At 38.4% G+C, this 20,773-nt stretch overlaps 2 protein-coding genes across 2 annotated transcripts in view; one reads left to right on the top strand and one right to left on the bottom strand.

The window, feature by feature from the left end:
- LOC135234614 (apolipoprotein A-IV-like) overlaps positions 1 to 20,773 on the bottom strand; it is a 100,260-nt gene that overhangs the window by 25,219 nt on the left and 54,268 nt on the right. The window lies entirely within an intron of this gene.
- LOC135234578 (meprin A subunit beta-like) lies at positions 423 to 19,967 on the top strand. Its single transcript, XM_064299309.1, has 19 exons — positions 423 to 516; positions 8,955 to 9,034; positions 9,422 to 9,514; positions 9,819 to 9,837; positions 10,106 to 10,150; positions 10,713 to 10,750; positions 11,471 to 11,549; positions 11,933 to 12,021; positions 12,223 to 12,445; positions 14,177 to 14,395; positions 15,167 to 15,316; positions 15,760 to 15,816; positions 16,118 to 16,174; positions 16,315 to 16,530; positions 16,918 to 17,355; positions 17,587 to 17,757; positions 17,855 to 17,954; positions 18,576 to 18,611; positions 19,096 to 19,967. The coding sequence occupies exons 3-19, from the start codon at positions 9,458 to 9,460 to the stop codon at positions 19,163 to 19,165; spliced, it is 2,064 nt and encodes a 687-aa protein (XP_064155379.1). The 5' UTR covers positions 423 to 516; positions 8,955 to 9,034; positions 9,422 to 9,457; the 3' UTR covers positions 19,166 to 19,967.

Below are 20,773 nucleotides of genomic sequence, written 5' to 3'. Positions count from 1 at the left end.
ATTATCATTTCCAAATTCTTATATTTCAAAAACCGCAAATAGCCATATGGTGTTATGACATCACTGACGAGACGTTACCATGACAAACCAAGTGGAACACATCATGTGCCTATTTCTGGTTATTCATGAAAGCATTTAGGAATGTCTGCATAGGGCTTATGGAGGTGTTATGTACAAGGTTATATTGAACTATCATTACATTTATTATAAGGAGCCATTACCTTAAGAACTTCATGGATTGTGATTGATATACTGTGATATATTGTGCTGAGTCAGGACCTGTGTTTACCACCATCTACCCTCCTCTGAACTCCTGTATCCGGACATCTTTGTAAATGTTTTGCGTACCTGGTCTTGTTTATTACGATACACTGTTAAATGTTTTACTAAGCTGGGCAGTTGTTTGAGGGACCTAATGGAGCATCACACTTCCACAGTAACAAAATCTGGAACCTTAAATCGGGGTCGTAACCAATGTGAAGAAGCCAGAGAGGACAGCCCTGTCAGAAGAATGAGGTAAGGTAAATGTAGGTGCGTAACCTGCGTATAATGGTTACTGTGTTAATTTGGCTGAGATTTTGGCATCCAAAGATTTTGGCATCCTACTACATGTTCTTGTTCAGAAGCCATTACATATCATAAGTGCAAAACAGTTTTATGACATCCCTGATGTAGCAAATTACCACGAAATGCCGAGTGGCACATATCATGTGTTTATTTGTGACTGTTCACCGAAGCATTTAGGAACGTCTGCATTGTGGTTATGAACATGTTAGCCAATGGCTCTATGGGTAAATCTGATGTGTGGAGCTGTGCAACAGGTTTTTTTTTTTTTGCCCGGAAACTATTTTTTTATGCAAATAACACTTTTCTGACCACGAAATGCCCTGTTTTCCTTCTCACCCTGTTCCTTTGAATTCCCTGTGTTTCATGTCTGGTGTCTGTTGATCATTTGTCATTGTTGGATAATCGAGTCTTGACATTCCGCACATACAGTCTTTTCTGTGATTGTCTGCATGTGTCTCACTGTGCATGTTAGTTCCTGGTTTTCTTTTCTTTTGTTTAGGGCTTGGTCTTTGTGATCTCTTGCATGGTTGGCTCAGCTGAAGGTCCCCCTGTTTTACTGATATTCTACCTCCTGTTGCCTTTTTTTGTTTATTTGTTTTTACTGAGTAAAGACTTATTTTACTCTCCGGATTCTCTTAGTCCTCTCTGTGCCTGGGTCTTAATCCTTTTTGTGAGCCCTGACAAATACCTACAACAGCTTCAGTCCTTTTTTTTTGTGAATAGAAAAGTCCACTGTTGCGTTTGGATTCATAGCATTTTGAACCAACTGAAGATAGGCCATATTGTACCTCAGATGTACAATTGCATTTACGTTTATGGATTTAGTAGATGCTCTCATCCAGGTTGCTTCCTCAATGTTATAAAATCTTTTTACAGGCAATCAATTTTTATAGCGCTGTCACATGGTAAGCGAGGGCATGGATAAGTTTAGGCTTTGGGGTGAAGCCGCACATTCTCCGTCAAAAAGGGAATTTGTAATCGCCTCCATTCATTTCAATGGGACCCGAGTTTTTGCATCTATAAGGCATGCTGGGATAGCTGGTGGTGCAAGGCAAGTGGGCGGAGCTACCCAAAAGACGGGGAATGTGGTGCGATAATCAGATAAAAGATCTGACATGGAAACTGTCTTCGATTTCAACTTTCAGTTCCCCATTCCATATAGTTCTGTTAGGATGACTCATTAATTATAGCTTTGTTGGGTTTTTTTTTCCAAAGTATCGATATACTGTACATGTCACGAACACTGTTTTAAAAACACACTCACAAGCAACTGACGGTGGAAGAGGAGAGCGATGCCAGGCAAACTCATTGGAGGATGCGTGGCTTTACCCTGGAAGACAATTAACATTGATTTTTCCATCCAAATGTAAACTTTTAACTATAATTGGTGAATGTATCCACTGGTGTAGCAGACATCCCCGCAGCCCCTGCCGGTGTATGTGTGTATGTGTGTGTGTGTATTTGACTGAACAAGCAGGATTCAGCTGGAGTCTTGATAGGGGGCCACTATTGGCTACAGTGTGAATAGATGCCCCTGAGTAGCCAATGGCCTGCATCATTCTGGGGCCCTCTGCCCGTCTCTCACGGCTCCATCGAATCACGCCTAGTCTAACCCAAGTAGAACCCGCCCCTCTGGGGCTGACCAGACTGAATGGGTAGCTATCACATTCAAAACATACATGCAACATGTTGCCCGGTTTTGCTAACTAGCTAGGCCTACTTCCAAAATATTAAGAAAGTATTTGAGCGGTGCACAAAAAAGAGAGCTAAAACAAAAAATATGTAGCTGGTTACTGCTAAATCAGGTTGGAATAGTGAATAGGCCGACGTGGTTTGTTTCTCAAGGTGACGAGTATAAGGACTCTCAGTGGTGCCCCAAAACCACCACAGGCAATAAAAAATAAAAATAAAAAATTGAACAAGCTGAAGCAAAAATTCAAATATAATGTCATTATTCTGACCAGTAAGAGGCAGCATGTCTTTCACATCTGCTGATGAAATGCAAGGTACCTGTACTTCTGCTGCAGCTGTTTGCAGCCCCCCAATGGAGTCACACTGTTTCTCTCTGTTACACATTGAGGAAATGAAGCAGAATAAATAAATAAATAAATAAATAAATAAATAAATAAATAAATAAATAAATATCTTGCTGAACTATTGTCTTCAAATAACCACTCCCTTCTGCCCAATTTCTTGATGTTGCCACAGTAATTATGTAATTAAGTTTTTCTTAAATTGCAACCTTGTAATAGGTCTATGTAGGCTACACTGCGTGAATGAATGAGGCTGATGTGATTGGATTTATTTACCTTGATTGTGTTACTTTGCAGGCTAATTGTGTGGGCTAATAGCCAGACAACACACTGTTTTTTACAATAAAAAACAAGAGCGACTGAAATTATCCTATTGCTGGCTGATTTTCATGTGCTGGTGGTGGTGGGGTTAACCTTTCTTTGGGTTTGGGGATTTAGGGACAGAGAAACTGAGGTATGCCAGTAAATGTAACCCTGCAATGGTATTTTAAGAATGATAACTTTTACACTGTGAATACAGACATACAGACTTTTTCAGTGCCAGATTTCATTTTATCAGTCATCCGATTACGGCGTTCCAACTGTCAAGTAAAGCAAAATAAGTTTTTTTCTGTGTTTGTTACCCAAAATTTAGCCTAAATAGGACGTTTGCCAAGATTTTGTCTAAATATGAGTCTTTTTTCTTGGATTTAAATGTCATGATAAATAAACCTAGGCTAAGTATGTCCTAAATATATAGCTTAAATGTTAAATATGAAAAATTATAAATTTGATAAGTTTAAAATAATAAATAAAAATAAATAAATAAAATATTTACCCTGGATCGTATATCTATTGCTTCAGAAACAAATATTTAATAAATAATAAATATTTAATTTAAATCTTAAATATTTATTGCACAAATAAATATTTAGTGAAAAATATTTGTATTAAAACCAATATTTAACAGTGGACTTCATATTTAATTAATCACAAAAATAATTTTTAAATGTCAAATATTTCGCCAAAAATAAATTTTCATTTATATCTTAAACATAACATCCTAATTGACCGTCTTGCAAACTGGGTTGGTCTCTCTGAAAATGCTCTAAACTGGTTTCGAACCTAAATAACTGGTAGAACATTTTTTGTTAGCCTGGGCGACTACGTATCTATAAAACATGAGTTACCCTTTGGCGTAGCTCAGGGAACTTGTCTTGGTCCCCTGCTATTCTCATTGTATATGCTTCCATTAGGTCACATCATCAACCAGTACAATGTAAACTTTCATAGTTATGACGATGGCACCCAACTATACATCTCTGTTGAACCAACGGAGCCCGACCCAGATGGCCTATGCTCGCTAACTGCCTGTTTGGCGGCTATAAACAAATGGATGAGCAACAACTTCCTAAAACTAAACGAAGATAAAACAGAGATACTGTTGCTGGGACCAAAATCTAACAGAGAACCCCTTTTTAGTAAGCTCGGGGACCTCACTCCCTAAACCAAACCAGAAATTAAAAGCCTAGGTGTCATCTTAGATTCCGACTTAAATTTTAAAGCCCATATTAGCAAGGTGACAAAAAAGGATGCAGAGAAATTAGTTCACGCTTTTATTACTAGCAGACTAAACTATTGCAATGCCCTCTTCACCGGACTGCCCAAAAAATCAATAGAGAAACTTCAGCTCATTCAGAATTCGGCTGCCAGACTTCTAACAAAGACCAAAAAGAGTGAGCATATCACTCCTGTCCTAGCCACCTTGCACTGGCTCCCAGTTTCACTTAGAATTGACTTCAAGGTACTTTTACTCACCATCAAAGCTCTAAATGTCACAGCACCCACATACATCTCTGACTTTCTAACTTCGTATCAGCCAACAAGAGCCCTCCGGTCCTCAGGTGCTGACCTTTTAACCATTCCCAAAGTGCTACACAAAACGAGTGGGGAAGCCGCTTTTAGCTGTCACTCCCCAAAACTGTGGAACACCCTACCCAGACACATCAGAGATGCAAGCTCTGTGAACATTTTTAAAAAACTGCTCAAAAACTGACCTGTTCGAGCAGGCTTTTAATGAAATATTTGTTCCACGGTTTTCTGGGCCATCTCTGCCTTTGCTCTTAATTATTGAACTTTTATTACTTTTTAATGTGTTCTATGTATTTTCTTTCCATGTACCTTAAAGGCATTTATGTATGCACTTTTTAAAAATTGTATTTATTTATTCTTTATCTATGCACTTTTACCATCTTAATTGATCATTTATTTCAAATTTTTTATGTATTCTCTTTTCATGTACCTTAAATGCCTCTATCAATGCCTTTATTACTATCTTAATTTATCTGTGTTTTTAATTTCGATCTGCTACAATGTGAAACACTTTGGGCTGTATTTCATGTATGAAAAGTGCTATACAAATAAAGTTTATTATTATTATTATTATTATTATTATTATTATTATTATGAGTTTGAAAATGTGATGATACTGTAGGGGAATCAGGATGTTACCAAAAACAGGCAAAATGACCGTTAGCCCAGGAAGAAGCAGATCAAAAGTTTGTAGTAAAAACAGGAAGATTTATTACGCAGCCGGCTACGGGAACAACTCAGCAAGGAAGTTCAAAATAGTATTGGTGGGTGATCAGATTTATACAGTTTCCAGTAGACTGGTATTTGCATATTGTGGAATTATATTGTTGAAAGGGAGCACTGCCTCTGATTGGTGATAGAGGCTGTGCTTCCTTCCGATTGGACCATTCAAATTCAAATCCATCCTACCTATTCAAACAGGTACCATTCACATTGAAATTGAATGCAACAGGGGGGCTCACCCCCTTCCCCCCTGGGGCCCAGCGGAAACTTCCCAAACGCAGAATACACGAAAATGTCTGTTTCCCAACTTTTTTGAGTGATGAATTACATAAATCAGAGAAAGAAACACAGAAAAATGCATTGTGTTTCTCTTGGCATTTGGCACCCCATATTTGATATCCCTATGTCTTTCTTTTTTGAAAGAACTTTCCACTGTAATTTGATACCATTGTTGGTTATCAAATAGTTTGCGGTATTTCTTGCTTAAAGGTGTATATAAGGAAATAATTTTCTTGCTCATGGATGTGTTGCGTCAAGTATCAAACTTGCTGTTCTGCTTTTAGCTGAGATAGACGAGTTCCTGTAAAAACACAGCTATCAGTAAATATGATCACATACAATTATTGATGCAACTCACAGGCTCATATTTCAGTGATTGGTCGGCAGGCTAATACCAGGAAAAATTTGCACTTGAAAATGAGGTTGAACAACATATTTCTTGAGAAAGTACAAGACAGGAAAAACTAGGACCAGCTTATCTTCCAGGTGTTTTGGCACCTCTTGCACATAGAGGAAGCCAAGAACTGTTCCATAACTATTTCATGTTTTCAACTATTATATTATATTAAACTATTATATGTTTTCACAATTCGTTTAACATACACTTACTGTGTGAACTGGACTTAAGGTGTTAATGGCTATGAATAACTGTTACATAATGAGTGTTGTACATTGGCAGACCTGTGTTTCGTAACTGTTCCAATGACCTTTGGTATGCACATATTTATATCGCTTTGGATAAAAGCGTATGCCAAATAAACAAAAATGTGACGTAAAATGATTTTACAAACTTGTGTTAGACTAAACACCATCAACTAGTCCTAGTAACATTAAATATACTGACGGGTGAAAAACTTGAATAAATGAGTGGAGAAACATAACAAATGCAGATGATTCCATACAGGTGTACTACATGATACAATTAAGCAATTAACATCCTAATATACAATTCTGAGCAGGCCCACTTGACCTTGATTTTGGATCAAGATGGCAAGTGGAAAAGATCCAAGTGACTTTGAAAGAGGGTTCATTATTGGTGCATAGATGGAAGGAGCTTTAGTCACAAAGACTGCTCAACAGGCTAGGGTTTCAATAGGAACAGTGACTAAAGTGACATATGCATTTAGATACATGGGAGAGACATCAGTAAATAGGGTCAGAAATTGTGGTCAAAAACACAATATAAATTAGTGCAATATGTAAGGAAAAACAGAAAAGAAACTCTGGTGACTGAGAATGTCGATACAGGACGTACTCAGACTGCATCAGCAGGTACAGTCTGTCAACAACTACATAGAAAGGAATATTATACTACGGTTGCAGTGCATAAACCCCTCATTATAAAGACAAATGCACATTTGAGAGTCCAGTGGTGAAAAAAACCATAGGCACTGGTCTACAGAGAAAAAAGTGATATGGTCTGATGAGTCGTCCTTCCCCATGTTCTTGACAAAGGGTGAAATTATTTTACAAATTTCTTTTAGACTAAATACCATCAACAGGTCCAAGTAACATTAAATAGGCATTATGCATACTATTGTAAGGTACATGCTCTCTCAAATCTGACACAAACCATTGACTACAATAGAGGAAAAACATTGGACACAAGTAAATATATGCTTTTGATCGTTGCCTTGAAAAATACATGTCAGGTTGATTAAGATACTGAATATGAGTACAGAATGTTGAATATATGAACTTATAACCGCATTATTGAAATCTGAAAGATAATTTATATCTGTGAATTTATTAGCATCCAGAAAATAATAATGGAGGCTGAAAACCTTTTTCTGGAATTGTATTTTTTCGTTAATAAACGTTCTTTGGGTTTTGAAATGGGAATATTATTTTTTTTAAAATTATTTCGAAATGAAAAGGGCACAGAGGACAGCAGTAGCCCAACGACTTCTGTGCAACAAGACACCATTTTAAGGGATGGATTACATATCACAACCATGCATGGTTGAGGGACGGGGGGATTTAGGATGAGTTTTACGATATGCTCTCAAAGAGATGTATTAAAGCTGAATATATATTTAAAAAGGTGCTTATTTAAATGGTTATGGAGTTTTATATGGTTGTGTGCCACGTATCTTGATTTATTTGGTAAGTTACAATGCACTACATTACATTCATTTCATTCTTTCTCAGAACAGTTTTAGGGAGCATGCGAGCGGAAGTGCATAATCCTACTTGGTGAACAATATTCCCAGACCAGCCAGGAAATACACAACACTAATCAGAAATGCATATTACTATTTTGAATCAGTTCCAAAAAAACGAAAACCTGAACACATACAGATTACATCCATAACAAGCTGTTAGATTTTTAAAAAAAACATAAAACATGTTGCCATTTACCATCCTGTTGCCAAAATTTTACCATAAAGGGTAATAACTGCAACCTTGTAATAGGTGTATGTACACTGCATAAATGAATGAGAATTTAAGCACCTAGACACAAATGGCTATATTGGTGTTGGCCTCCTCGCATCTGCATTGTACATACTGCTCTGTGCTTTATGGCAGTCTAACCACATCTGTTATTGCTTTAAATTAACTTAAAAAAAACTTAAAACTTGTATCCAAAGCAACTATCACTCATACAGTACGTGTGGTGAATTTAACTTACATTATGTCAGACCTGGCGTACAACACCCCCAGATTTGTGAGTATATGTAATACCACTAAAGCAGAACTAAAGCAAATGAACCATGACAAGTCCTCCAAAAATGATTAGGTCCAGCTATGGCTAGGAACTTCGATCATGCACCTCAGCTGGATGGCGCACAGTAAGGCGTTGATGTTACAATGATGTTAGCTTCCATCAGTTAACCATGGAACAAAATGAAAATAACATTTCAAGGACGCTCAATTCATTATTGCAGTGAAACAGTATAATTAGCATAGCAGTGTTCAGTATATTCCACCAGTGCTGGAATAGCCAACCATTTTTTATTTTATTTATTAATTTTTTTGTTGAAGACCTTTTAATTGTGAGTTTCAAATACCTCCTAACAGCTGTTACATACCTCAGGAAACTGGTTTTACAGGGCAGGATTAACAAAGTGTGAAGGAGCCTGAGGAAGGAATGCGCAGTTTAGCTCACAAGCGTTTCATACAATTTGTTTTACCGTGACTATTTATAACATATCAAGTTTCTCAGATCACCCTTCTACACGTATGTACTGACATAGACTTGGGATGTGAATTAACATCACTAATAAATTAATAAAACGGTAATGACAATGATGAAGTCCGTAGAACACCAACATCCTAGTATAAAAGTAACAGGGATGGTGTTACACTTAATTGACATCTTCTCGTCTCTTTGGCTATGTGAAAGCATACCTGTCCAATTTGTGACTGCACTATCGGGTTTCAGCAATCAAATGTTTTTGTTTATTTGGTTTCATAAGCTCCCTCCCCTTTATCTATTGATCTCACAAGGATGTAAAATCTGTTATATATACTCTTTCACTTCCTTCTGCTTGTGAACAGATGTGGTCAGTCGAAGAGCGACCAGCACTAGTCTGAAGTTTACCTCCCCATTGCGAGGGAACATTCCAACCAGCATACAGGTGCAGTATCTTTTGTGACACTGAGCTTAATAGTTTAGAATTGTTTTAATATTTCAGCAGCTGTGGGACATGGGCAGTTTAGTTCTGGCTCAATATCCACATATTAGTTTTTGGGTAAATGTTTTAATTTTGGCACTCAGATACTTTCTGATGATGAACATTTAATCATGAAATAATCCTATACTATAATTATAACAAAAGTATCAGAGAAATGTCTAGATTTTCCTAGACTCCTAGAAAGACAGATGTCTAGAGAATCAGGCTTTCACCACAGATTCATTTTAGCTTAATAATGTGTTAGAGCAAATTAGGTACAATGTCAACATGTTGACATGGTCAACAAATTGTATTTATTCATTTGTTTATTTCTTTGTTTAATTTTAAAAGCTGCACTACATCAAGGAGCACTACACAAAAAGAAGAATGCATTTCTTTATTTTTCTCTTCGTGGGCTTGATAGTGAAACAATCCCAGTCCAGGGTAGGTATAAGTGCACTGAAATATGATCTCATTAGGCAAATATTTTTCTCTCAAGTAAAAGCATAAAACTCATGTGAGCTTTATCATTTACCAAATTCACACGACTTTTTGCAAGCTAAGGAGTCTCACGGTTGCCATAAGAATTTGTATTATTGCGTTGTAAAAAAAAAAAAAACGAAAACATTTTGGTTGGAAATGATCCCAGCCCTAAATGTATTGTATAGAAACACACACGAATAGCAATTCTATTGTAATTTTAACTATATTTGTATTGCTTTTCTTATCTTTCTGTTTGTGTTCCCAGCCCGGACCAAACCTTACAGGTGAGCACTACTGCTTATTGGTAAATAGCTGTTCAGTGCAAGAGATGAAAGATTTTTTTTTTTTGTTCATCACTTTAGGATTGTTACACACTTACTGTTATTAACTATATCTGAAATATATTCATGTCAACAGCTTTTCTTCCAATTCAGTTTTTTTTTTTTTTTTTTGATCGATTTTTGGAAGGAAGGCCCTGTGTGAATAAAATCTTCTTCATTGCTGTATTAATTGCAAATGATTGGTGTGCTGCCGTTCTTCTCTTTTCAACAGACACTGTAGAAGTTAAGGATAAAGACGTCCATCAGATAAACCAAGGTACAGTCAAGCCAATGATTTGTTAAATTAATGGAACTGAACTGGCATTACATATTAATATTGCCTGTACTGTAAATGAAAATTACTGGATTACATTTTCATCCTGAATAACAAAGGGTAGCGAACAAAAAAAAAAAAAAAAAAAAAGTAGCATGAATGTAAAGTAACCTAACAGGTTCAGCCACCACGTGTGTGTACAGTAAATGCTTTATGTGCTGCCTACTGTAAGTACTATGGAGTTTTGGAGAGACAACAGGTGGCATAGCTTTATACATGACTTTCAATGGTTTCTCAAGGGCATACAGAGCACACATATGCACTACACAATGAGCATTAGTATGAATAGGCTCAGTATGAAAATTGAAGTGAACTGAATTAGCCTATTGCGAGCTATATGTCTCAAAATTACTTTTTGCATTCTTACCTTGTAAATTGAGAGACAACACCGGGAGTTTTGTTTCAGCTAACATTACAAAATCTTAAGATAAAAAACAGTAAGCCAAGCAAACATTCTGCAGGAAATATGTCAAATTTAAATTGTGTGAACATTTCTATTTTTCAGGACAAGGCCTGAACCTTTTTGAGGGTGACATATTGCGGGTATGTTTTCACATTTTTCCAGTGGAGATTTTTCTAATAGATGACCTGACACATACATTATCACCAAAGTACATCATGCTAATTACACTGTATTTTTCTCCCTGAAGCACAACCCATAAAAATATAGATTCAACAGACTACCTGTTATATCTACAGAAAGACGTTTGCCGTACTCATTATCATAATCATAATTATAATCATAGAATGCATCGATTATGGGTAATTTTTCAAACACGGCTATCCATTTCATGTGGTTCTTCCTACATTAACATGCAGATACAGTTTCTCATATGTGAGATCAATATCACATTTTATCATGAGGCACATACGCACATGCACTGTCCTGTGATGGGGTGACATCTGTGGCTAAAAAATAGGAGTTTCACAGAAAAGTCTTCAGACAAAGGCACTTTCATTATGCAACGGGTACATGGTCACCTGAACACACGCGCACACACACACACAGAAACAGGTTCTTTGAGCTTACCTGAGCTTTATGGTCCCCTATCTAGAAAACCAGATAGAGGTTTTTTCCAAAACCACTGGCAAGGCAAAACAAAGATTGGTCAGAAAAAGTTCATACAACGAATCGCTTCCTCAACCAAAACATAATTATTCACAGGCAGTTTTTTCGTTATTTTGACATGCAGACTGATTTTAAGAAAGCACCACAGTTTCCAAATTAAGTTTGGGGCTGAAGTAGCTGTTGTCTGATTTCAGAGTAGTGCAAGGAGCGCAATTTCAGACAATCAGTACCGATGGAAGACTCCAGTGCCCTACACCCTTGATGCTGGCCTTGGTGAGTGAACTGATAAAAAAATGCATTCACAGAGTCTCCATGAAAAGCCTCAGAGAACTACCATCTAGTGACTGTAGTGCGAAATCTCCGCTTTCAATAAAGAACTTTTGGGCAAAACATATGAAAAGATGAAGTAGCAGAAAAAACTGTTAGAACTAAACCGGGTGCAATGTCAGGAGCCCAATATGGATGGATTTACAACACCAGAAATACCCCAAGGGTGGCAGAGTTTTTGTTTTTTGCTGTGTTGGAAAATATGTCCATTATAATTATATTACACAGAATCCAACAGTACACATACCTCAGTAACATTCTTCCTGCACATGCTATCTAAGATCAATTCCAGTTCTACTGTTTTCATTTCTGTCTCATTTTCACTGCAGATATAAATGCTAAAGGGGTAATCCTGAGGGCATTTGACCAGTTTGCTCTGAAGTCATGCATCGATTTCAAGCTACAGGACACAGATCATGTAAAAACAAAACATTATTACGTTATATTGAAAGAGTAGGTTTAAAAAAAATGTTTTTTTCAACATTCTAAGTCAGTGTCCTAAATCTCTACTGTTTAGTGATTGTTACATAAGCATGAGAATGTTCAGTTAAGAACATTCTAATCACATATTTATTATCTTTTGCCTTATATGGTTAAAATGGGTTTTGATGTAAACAAGTACCTGTTTTTCATTCAGATTCTCTTGCATCTTCCTTTCAGGTGCTTTTCTTATGTTGGGAATACTCCTGGCAGAACAGGACAGATTCTTTCAATTGGAGAATACTGCGATCACATTGCTATTGTTGAGCATGAACTGCTACATGCTCTAGGCTTCTGGCATGAGCAATCTAGATACGACAGAGATGACCATGTCACAATTGTGTGGGAAAACATCATGAAAGGTTTGTGTCTCTCAGGGTTATTTGGAGTGTTCTATGCTTTCAAATTTTAGTTAGACCAGCTTGCTTACATACTTGCCATAAATTACCCCATGAGGATAAATAGCAGCCATGCACAGCTCAAATGTTTCCACAAACTAATATTTTCGGCCAACTTAGACCTTTCAATACCGTCATTGCCTCGATTAGCCCGTGAGTGTGCAATGTAGGAGAAATGCATTGTTCCTAGCAAAGGAATTATGCATGAGACTAGAAGCTATACCATCTTCCTGATTGATTGTTCTGTCCATGATCACATTCATATGCGTATGTGACCATATTTATGCTCCTTATTTAAGCCCTTAATGAGTCTTAATTAGGCCCTTTGAAGCCTGATAAGCAGAGCAGAGAAGCCGGATCATTTTTTTTTTAAAAGTGCATGAAAATATTGATGTCATGTAAAACCAAATTCAGCGCGCATTCCTGAACCTGGATTAGTTCACAGCACAAATACATTTTACGTCTTTAAAGCACTTAATTGCATATTAGCAATAGGCGAGGTTGTTAGCATTTTCCAAGGCGCAGTCTGACCAACCAGAGGCAGCAGCTATACTGTAAAGCAGCTTTTCGTGGAATCACTGAGAGGGTAAGTTAAAGAAGCCAGTTACGGAATAATGAAGGACAGAGTCAGTATGACTGAAGAATTAATTTCATTTTTTGATACTGTCACAGTGGAAACTATAGGGTATGGGCCAAAGTGCAGAAAGAAACTTAGAAGCCAGGGAGAAAAATCCAAATCTTTACTTGCATCTTCAAGTCAAAATACACGATAAATTGGAATCACAAAGGGCTTGTACCGAACTAGAAAAGTTAATTCAAAGACTCAGCGGAGACACTAGGGAAACAGGGAACATATACACAGGGCCACACCTGCAGACAATAACCTAAACAAACCGACAAGTGAAAAATAAACGAGATCCAATAATGTAATAATCACAAACAATTAACTCAAATGAGAGACAGAATGCAAGGAAAAGGGAAACAGGCGGCCTCTGGTGGTTATCTGCGAGAACTCATGACAGAAAGATATGTTCTGTTCCTTTTATTTCAGCTAGAGACTTTTTTGTTTGGTCACTGCAGTTTAATGAGAAATTGGATAGTTTTGTTTTTGCTTTTATAACTCAGTTTAATGATCAAGAGGGTCGTTAACAAGCTGTCAATTAACCTTGCTCTTCGTCCACTTGCCTCTTTTCCCCCGGAATTATTGTACCTTAGTCTCAGATCTTGTGTTGTGTTGTAAATGGTTGTGGATAAGCGTGTCTGGTAAATGTCAGCAATGTAATATATTGTAATGTCATGTAAGTTACCATTCTCTATCAATTATTTATTTGTCACACAGGATCAAGGCTTGTGTGACACATCCACGATATGAATAATAGTTATAGAAGCAGCAAGAAAAAAAACAACGTGAACAAAATGTGGCCAGAATGATTGTAAGAAGGCATCAAGATAATTACAGTAAAACCATAACAACTAGCAGTAGCATATATGCTAACATAACATTAGCATATATATGAACTCAAATAGCTATAGCTCAAACACAGCCCCTGCCCATCAAGTGCCCTCTCACTTCTGTGCATTTAAATCAAAACAAAAGTCAAAACATTAAATTGTTGCATTAACCTAAAATCTAATTTAACGCGAACACCACATGCATCTTATATCCTCTTGCTGCATTGCGTTTGTGTTCTGCAGGTAATGAGCACAACTTCGAAAAGGAGTTTCAAAATGAGACCACCACACAAGGTACTCCGTACGACTACGACTCCGTAATGCACTACGGACAGTTCGCTTTTAGCAACGGAAACGGATCAACCATCATCACAAAGCTGCCTCAGTTTCAGAATAGGATTGGACAGAGGTTGGACATGAGTCACTATGATATGGTGGAGCTCAACGGACTCTACAACTGCAGTAAGTGAGAAGACCGGAAAGGGGGCTGATTGGGTTGTACTAGTGACTAATAGACCGAAGATAGTGGATATCTACATGAAAATACTGGTCTATCTTTGTATTTGGTAAATGGTAAATGGACTGCATTTATATAGCAATTTTATCCAAAGCGCTTTTACAATTGATGCTTCGAATTCACCAGAGCAATTAGGGGTTAGGTGTCTTGCTCAAGGACACTTTGACATGCCCCGGGTGGGGGATCGAACCGGCAACCCTCCGACTGCCAGACAAGCGCTCTTACCTCCTGAGCTATGTCGCCCCATTTTAGGCTAGTTTTAAAATGTAATAATAAAATGTTCACGTTTCCATGATTTTGAATGAGTTACACATATTACTACACTTTCCAAGATACTTACATTTTAACACAGTCTATACTGAATGTGTCTATGACAGTCAGAGCCAGTTCTAGCCTCGGTCTGCAGGGGGCACCCAGTGGTTCAGAACCGTCCCTGGTCTCAATCACCATGGAAAATGTCATTCTTGCCATAGCCTCATGCAGTTCTTTTTTTTTTTTTTGAGAGCTTTTTACACCCCAGTAAAATGTATGATCCCAAACTGCACTCTGTGTGCAAACACACATTCCAGACAGTGACAGACCAGGTATTGGTACCACACAGCTAGCGAGAGGCATAGATTCACAGATTGAACTGACCCAATGTAAAATGGTGTGAACCTAGTCATGTGCGTCGACACGTCGCTGACCTTTTGTGTCCCTGCAAACGATACTTCCAGCGTCCTCCGTGGCACTTTTGGAACGGTGCAGCTTTGAGAACGGCACGTGTGAGATGAGCCGGTGCTCCAGGAGCAACCTGACCTGGAGCAGCGAGACGTTCACCTCCGCTGGCCCCCACTCCGGTCACACCAGTCTGGGGGTTTCTGCAGGTACAAAAGGACTTCTACACCCTAGAGACCCTTCCTTACTATAGCCTACCACTTTTTTTTTATTGCTACTGTTCATCTAAACTTGCAATTATTTACTGTATTTTTTTATTCATTTAAATATGGCGACTGCATTTTGTTCAGCTGTACGGGTATTACATTATTTATTTCTTGTCAGGGCCGTCAGCTGCTCCCTCCAATGAAACTAGCACTCCAGCTCCCAGTAGAGGCAGAACAACCTTTCCATTAATCACTTATCCAGCATTAAGTTTGATTGTCTGTTATAAAACAAAATGGCCTTCACAGAATCCAGTGAATCCCTCACCGACAGACCACATCACCTTAATGCACTTTATATTTGCTTACGTATTGTCCTTAGGAGAAAAGGGCTGTAAATATTATCTCTTATTACCTTTTATTTTACATATTCTTTTTTTTCCTGCCAGGACCAACAAGCACTACCTCCAATGAATTCAGCACCTCAGCTCCAGATAATAGCACAGGTATGAGCACATATATACAGGTATACAAAAGAGATGAAAACAAAATGGCCTTCGTAGAATCTAGCAAATCACACACTGGCAGAACACATCACCTTTCACCACAGCACTTTACCACTTTTACAGTCTAGGGTGCCGTCTCGATTATCAACCTTTAGGTGGTTATCATTACACTACATTTATTTATCCCTGAAAATAGTGATGATTTGAATATGCTTATATATAGTCCTTAAGGGAACAGAGCTACTATTTATAATTTTATTTTATTACCTTTTATTTTACAAATTCCTTTTTTTCCTGGCAGGACCAACAAGTTCTCCCTCCAATGAAACCAGTACCTCAGCTCCAAATAATAGCACAGGTATGTAACATTTACATTAATCAACTGGAATTCCAACTGACCACTTAAGTGACAAATTAGATGGTGCAGGATCATGTCTGAGTGTCAGGTTTTCATAAATATGTTCAACACTGATTACCCAGCATTGTTACCCCCTTCAGACATCTTCATGCACTTCAGCACAGCCAATGGTGTGGAAGGAGACAGAGCCAAAATGGAGACCAGGAAGTTGACTCTCAGGAGAAATTGCACTGTACAGTGCCTGCAGTTTTACTACTACCACAGTGGAAATGAGTCTGATCAACTCAACATCTGGATAAGAGAATTTGACAATGAGTTTGACACAGGAAATCTGAGACTTATGTGGCAGATCACAGGTAATTGTTGTGTTTTAGATTACATGGTAAAGATTGCCTTATTGGTTTTGGTTTAGGTTAATTTTCTCCGTAGGCTGACAGGGTAGTTCATGAACCACCTCAGTGACAATCAAACCAAATCTTCTAAAGAAATTTCCCCATTGTTTACATTTTTCTTTATTTTTTAAGTTTAAGCATTTAAGCATAATGGCCAATAAGATTGTCTGTTGTTCCCCCGTAGTGTTACTATGTGTCTGAAAATAGGATTCCTGGTCCATACCTAATCAAAATTAATTTAATGCGAGAATAGTTTATTGTACAATCAAAAACCTGGACGTTCTAGCAATGCTACAGATGAAATTATCATTATAAATATGCAAAAACCGATTTTCTTTTGACTCTTATCAGGCCCACCAGCTGAGTACTGGCAGCTCCAGCACGTGCCTCTGAACGCCACAAAGACGTTTCTGGTGGAATTTGAGGGGCGAAAAGGAGAAGGAAGTTCCATTGGCGGCTTCTCCATTGATGACATCAACTTGTCTGAGACGGAGTGTCCCCATCAGACTTGGCAGATAAGGAACGTGGAGCAGCTCAGTGCTGCCAACACATTCCTCCACAGCCCAAGATATTATTCCAGGGACGGCTACGGGTATCAGATTGTGGCCTATCTGAGACCAGAGTCCACCGGGGTTTTTGTTCGCTTGGTGTCAGGGGAAAATGATGATCAACTGCAGTGGCCATGTTCCTGGCGCCAGATCACAATTCTAATGCTGGACCAGAACCCTGACATCCAGCAGCGCATGTCCAGGCAAATGAGTTTCACTACTGATCCCACATCACCATACAGTGAGTCATTGAACATCTTCAGCTATCCAGCAAAACAAAATCTCCTGCATACCAATACCATTTAATCAATGAAAATATTTCAGACTGTTTTCTGTCATGTAAGTAACATAGAAAAATATTTATTTCCTTGAATGCCTGGCATTTCAGCTGCAAGACACTTGAAGGTCCAAAGTAATAATCTTGAAAAAACTATCAGCTCAGAATACTATCTGCAATCTTTGTCATCACTAGGTTACCTATGGGATGACCCTCGGAACGGTGGAACCTTATTCAATGACTCGTATGGTGAGTCATATTATGTGAATTATGGCTTTGGCAACGGAATCTTCAGGACCGTGGAAGAAATGAGGGACGGAGGCTTCATCAAAGGAGGGGACATCTTCATCCTTGTAAGCATGCAAGGTAAGGGTCACCCGAGCAGTAATGGCCAAACTCAGGAGTCTTCGGGAGGGAGGGGAGAGAGAGAGAATGGAAACATAAACAATAACATTTTCCACAGATATTTCAGAACTACGCTTTAACAATTCCCTTGCGTGCAACACCATGCTACCGCCACGGAACTTCTCGAGCGACCGCGTGGACGACGGCCCCTGCGTGGCGTAAGCATCCTTTCGATAACTTTTTCTGGAATTTCTTTTAAAGTGGGCGAGGAAACGGATGTTGAGTTTATTTGGAAATAGAACCAGTATGGACCTGTTTTAATGTTGGAGAGGAAATGGATTTTGAGTTTATTTGGAAATAGAACCAGTATGGACCTGTTTTAATGTTGGAGAGGAAATGGATTTTGAGTTTATTTGGAAATATAGAACTAGTATGGAACTGTTTTATTGTCGGAGGGGAAATGGATTTTGAGTTTATTCAGAAATATGGAACCAGTATGGAACTGTCTTATTAATTGAATGTGTTGCTAGGGTGCGCATACGTATTGCTTTGCATCCTCATGATTCCTACACTGGTGACAAGACTTCTTGATTGCGACACTCACTGAACACCAGTCTTCCGTTTTTACCTGGGGCAATTCTAAATGGAATGGCTTTTCCCATTCAGACTGAGGGTGTGAGCTAGGGATGGAGCAAAGCTCATTTGTTAGATGAAATTCCTGTTCACATTGAACACCGTTTTCACATCAAATAATTTTTCCGTCCTGCATTTTCATGTGTGAAATGCCGTATATAAGTTCAGCTTCAAAAATGAAAAAATGTCTCCTTTTGCTTCTGCAGGCCCCCCACACAAGCCCCCACACAAGCCCCAACAAGGTGAGTAGCCGACTCCCCAGCTATTGTATCTCAGTACTACTGAGCACAAATAGTTTCCCACTGTCGCAATTCTGCGTCAGTGTTCGATTGCGCCTGTTACTGTGCACCAATGGCCACTGCTTTTGTCAAACATTAAGACTGTATGAGGTACAGGACCAGCCTATTGAATAATCAATAGGCTTGTGCCAGAAACAGTTCCGCCAACTTGTCCAGGTACAGGTAAAGGTGCGGTAGACAGTACAAGAACACGCGTTGCATGCTCCCTCCTGCTAACACAAAATCTTCTCACAATGTTTCTGGGATGTTCTGTCAATGTTATAACATTGCCACTGTACATTGCAGCAACGTCGTGAAAACGTTTTTTTTTTTTTTGTGTGTTAGCTGCTTAGGTGCTGGGTTCAGTTCATGGGGTTTAGAAGACATTCTCAGAAGGTGATGGTAACACCAAAAATGAATTTTCTCCCCTTGTCCTCTCCCTCCTCAGCTCCTCCATGAAGGTGTCCTCTTCTGTGATGGTCATCCTCATGGGCTGGGCATTGCTGTGGAGTCATTGAAAACGTGCCTCCTGATCGTTGTCCTTCCAGAACAGCACGGCCTCAACCCTGGTCTCCAGGAACCCCCGGGTGTACTGCTTTCGATTCCAACCTTAACTGCCGTTCCTGAAATAAAGAACTTAGCATTGTTTATAGACATTTTAAGGTCTCACGATCACTGACACATTATGTCAGAGACAGACATTCATGTTACAAAAAAATTCCATATTACAGTTTTACAGTTCGTAAAAATTATGATTTGTTATATTTTCTCCAATCACTGTATTGTAGCAAATGTCTCCTTTTGGAAAGAGGCTGTTTTGGACTGATTCACTGATGGTCTTTCAGCAAAAAAAAAAAAAAAATGAATTAAAAAATGCTTAACTGCTGGTCACTGAAGCCAAACCATTTCTGGAAAACAAAGAGTTCAGAGACCTAGCAAATGGTAACTAGGGTAGATAATCCGTTATGGAGGCATAGATGTGTTTCACTTAGTTAATCCTTTTAGTCTGTGTGGAACTTTGGGGTGTTACTTATTAATGAGGGCATGAAGTTGGACTTGGTCACCTTTGAACCAGTTTGTTCAGCAGTTGTCCACGACCATGAAATGCACTTTTTTGTACGTCGCTTTGGATAAAAGTGTCTGCCAAATGAATGTAATGTTTGTCCAATGTTTCTGCATTCCCATTATTTACATTATGCAATCATCTCAAAGATTTAGAATTTATATGACAGTTCTTTTCCTTGCTATAAACGTGTTTTATTAGAAATCGTATGGTCTATTAAAGGAGGTTATTCAAAAATAAAAGACATGTCCCTTTTACTTTTGTTGTGTTTGATCAACTGTAAACCTGTCAAAAGCACTGCAATGTTCAAATTTGTAAACCATCATATACAGATTTTGTGGAATTTGGGCCTGTATTGATTACATGATCATGATTTGCAATCTGTACATTTTTATAACATCCTATACATTTTAATACATTTAATTAAAACAAGTAACCTTTCTCTGTAAGCCACAACTCTCCATGACAAAGTATTTCATAGTTTTTGAACAGGAAACAAATCCATACCATGGAGTGGATAAAAGTAGTAAACTACTTAAAACTAGTAAAACAAAAGAATCTTCACAACCTTGTTTTGATTTTCATTTTCTTTTAGGGGTCTAAAATCTCTAAGGTGAGGGTTGAGCAGACCAGTTATAAATATCGTTTTTAAAAACAAAATTTTAAAAACAACAAAACAAGTCTACACAGGATGAAACGTTCCTCACTGCTACTCCCATGATTCACATGAATCCTCAACTGTCATGCAGGCCAGGGGTATTCAAATCTGGCCCTCGAGGCCAGCAGTACTCCTGGTCTTCATTCGGCCCATTGAACCAGGACTGATTAAACCTGGGACGCCAGATGAGTGAAATCTCTGGCCAATCAGGAGCCGCAATCGATCAATTATCTATCATGCAGAAATTAAAACCAGCAGTACTGCGGGCCTGGTGGGACAGATTTGCATATGCCTGGTGTAGGCCCCCCAAGAGAGAACGCAGGCTTCAGTGGCACGGTTCCAGTCATTTGGGTAAAACAGCAGTAATGGGGAAAAAAAAAAAAAAACTGAAATGGTTTGCACTCA

Source organism: Anguilla rostrata, chromosome 1, assembly GCF_018555375.3.
Source record: "Anguilla rostrata isolate EN2019 chromosome 1, ASM1855537v3, whole genome shotgun sequence".
Taxonomy (NCBI): Eukaryota; Metazoa; Chordata; class Actinopteri; order Anguilliformes; family Anguillidae; genus Anguilla; species Anguilla rostrata.
Note: the sequence above shows the minus strand (reverse complement) of the source record. Positions and strands in the feature narration are given on the sequence as shown.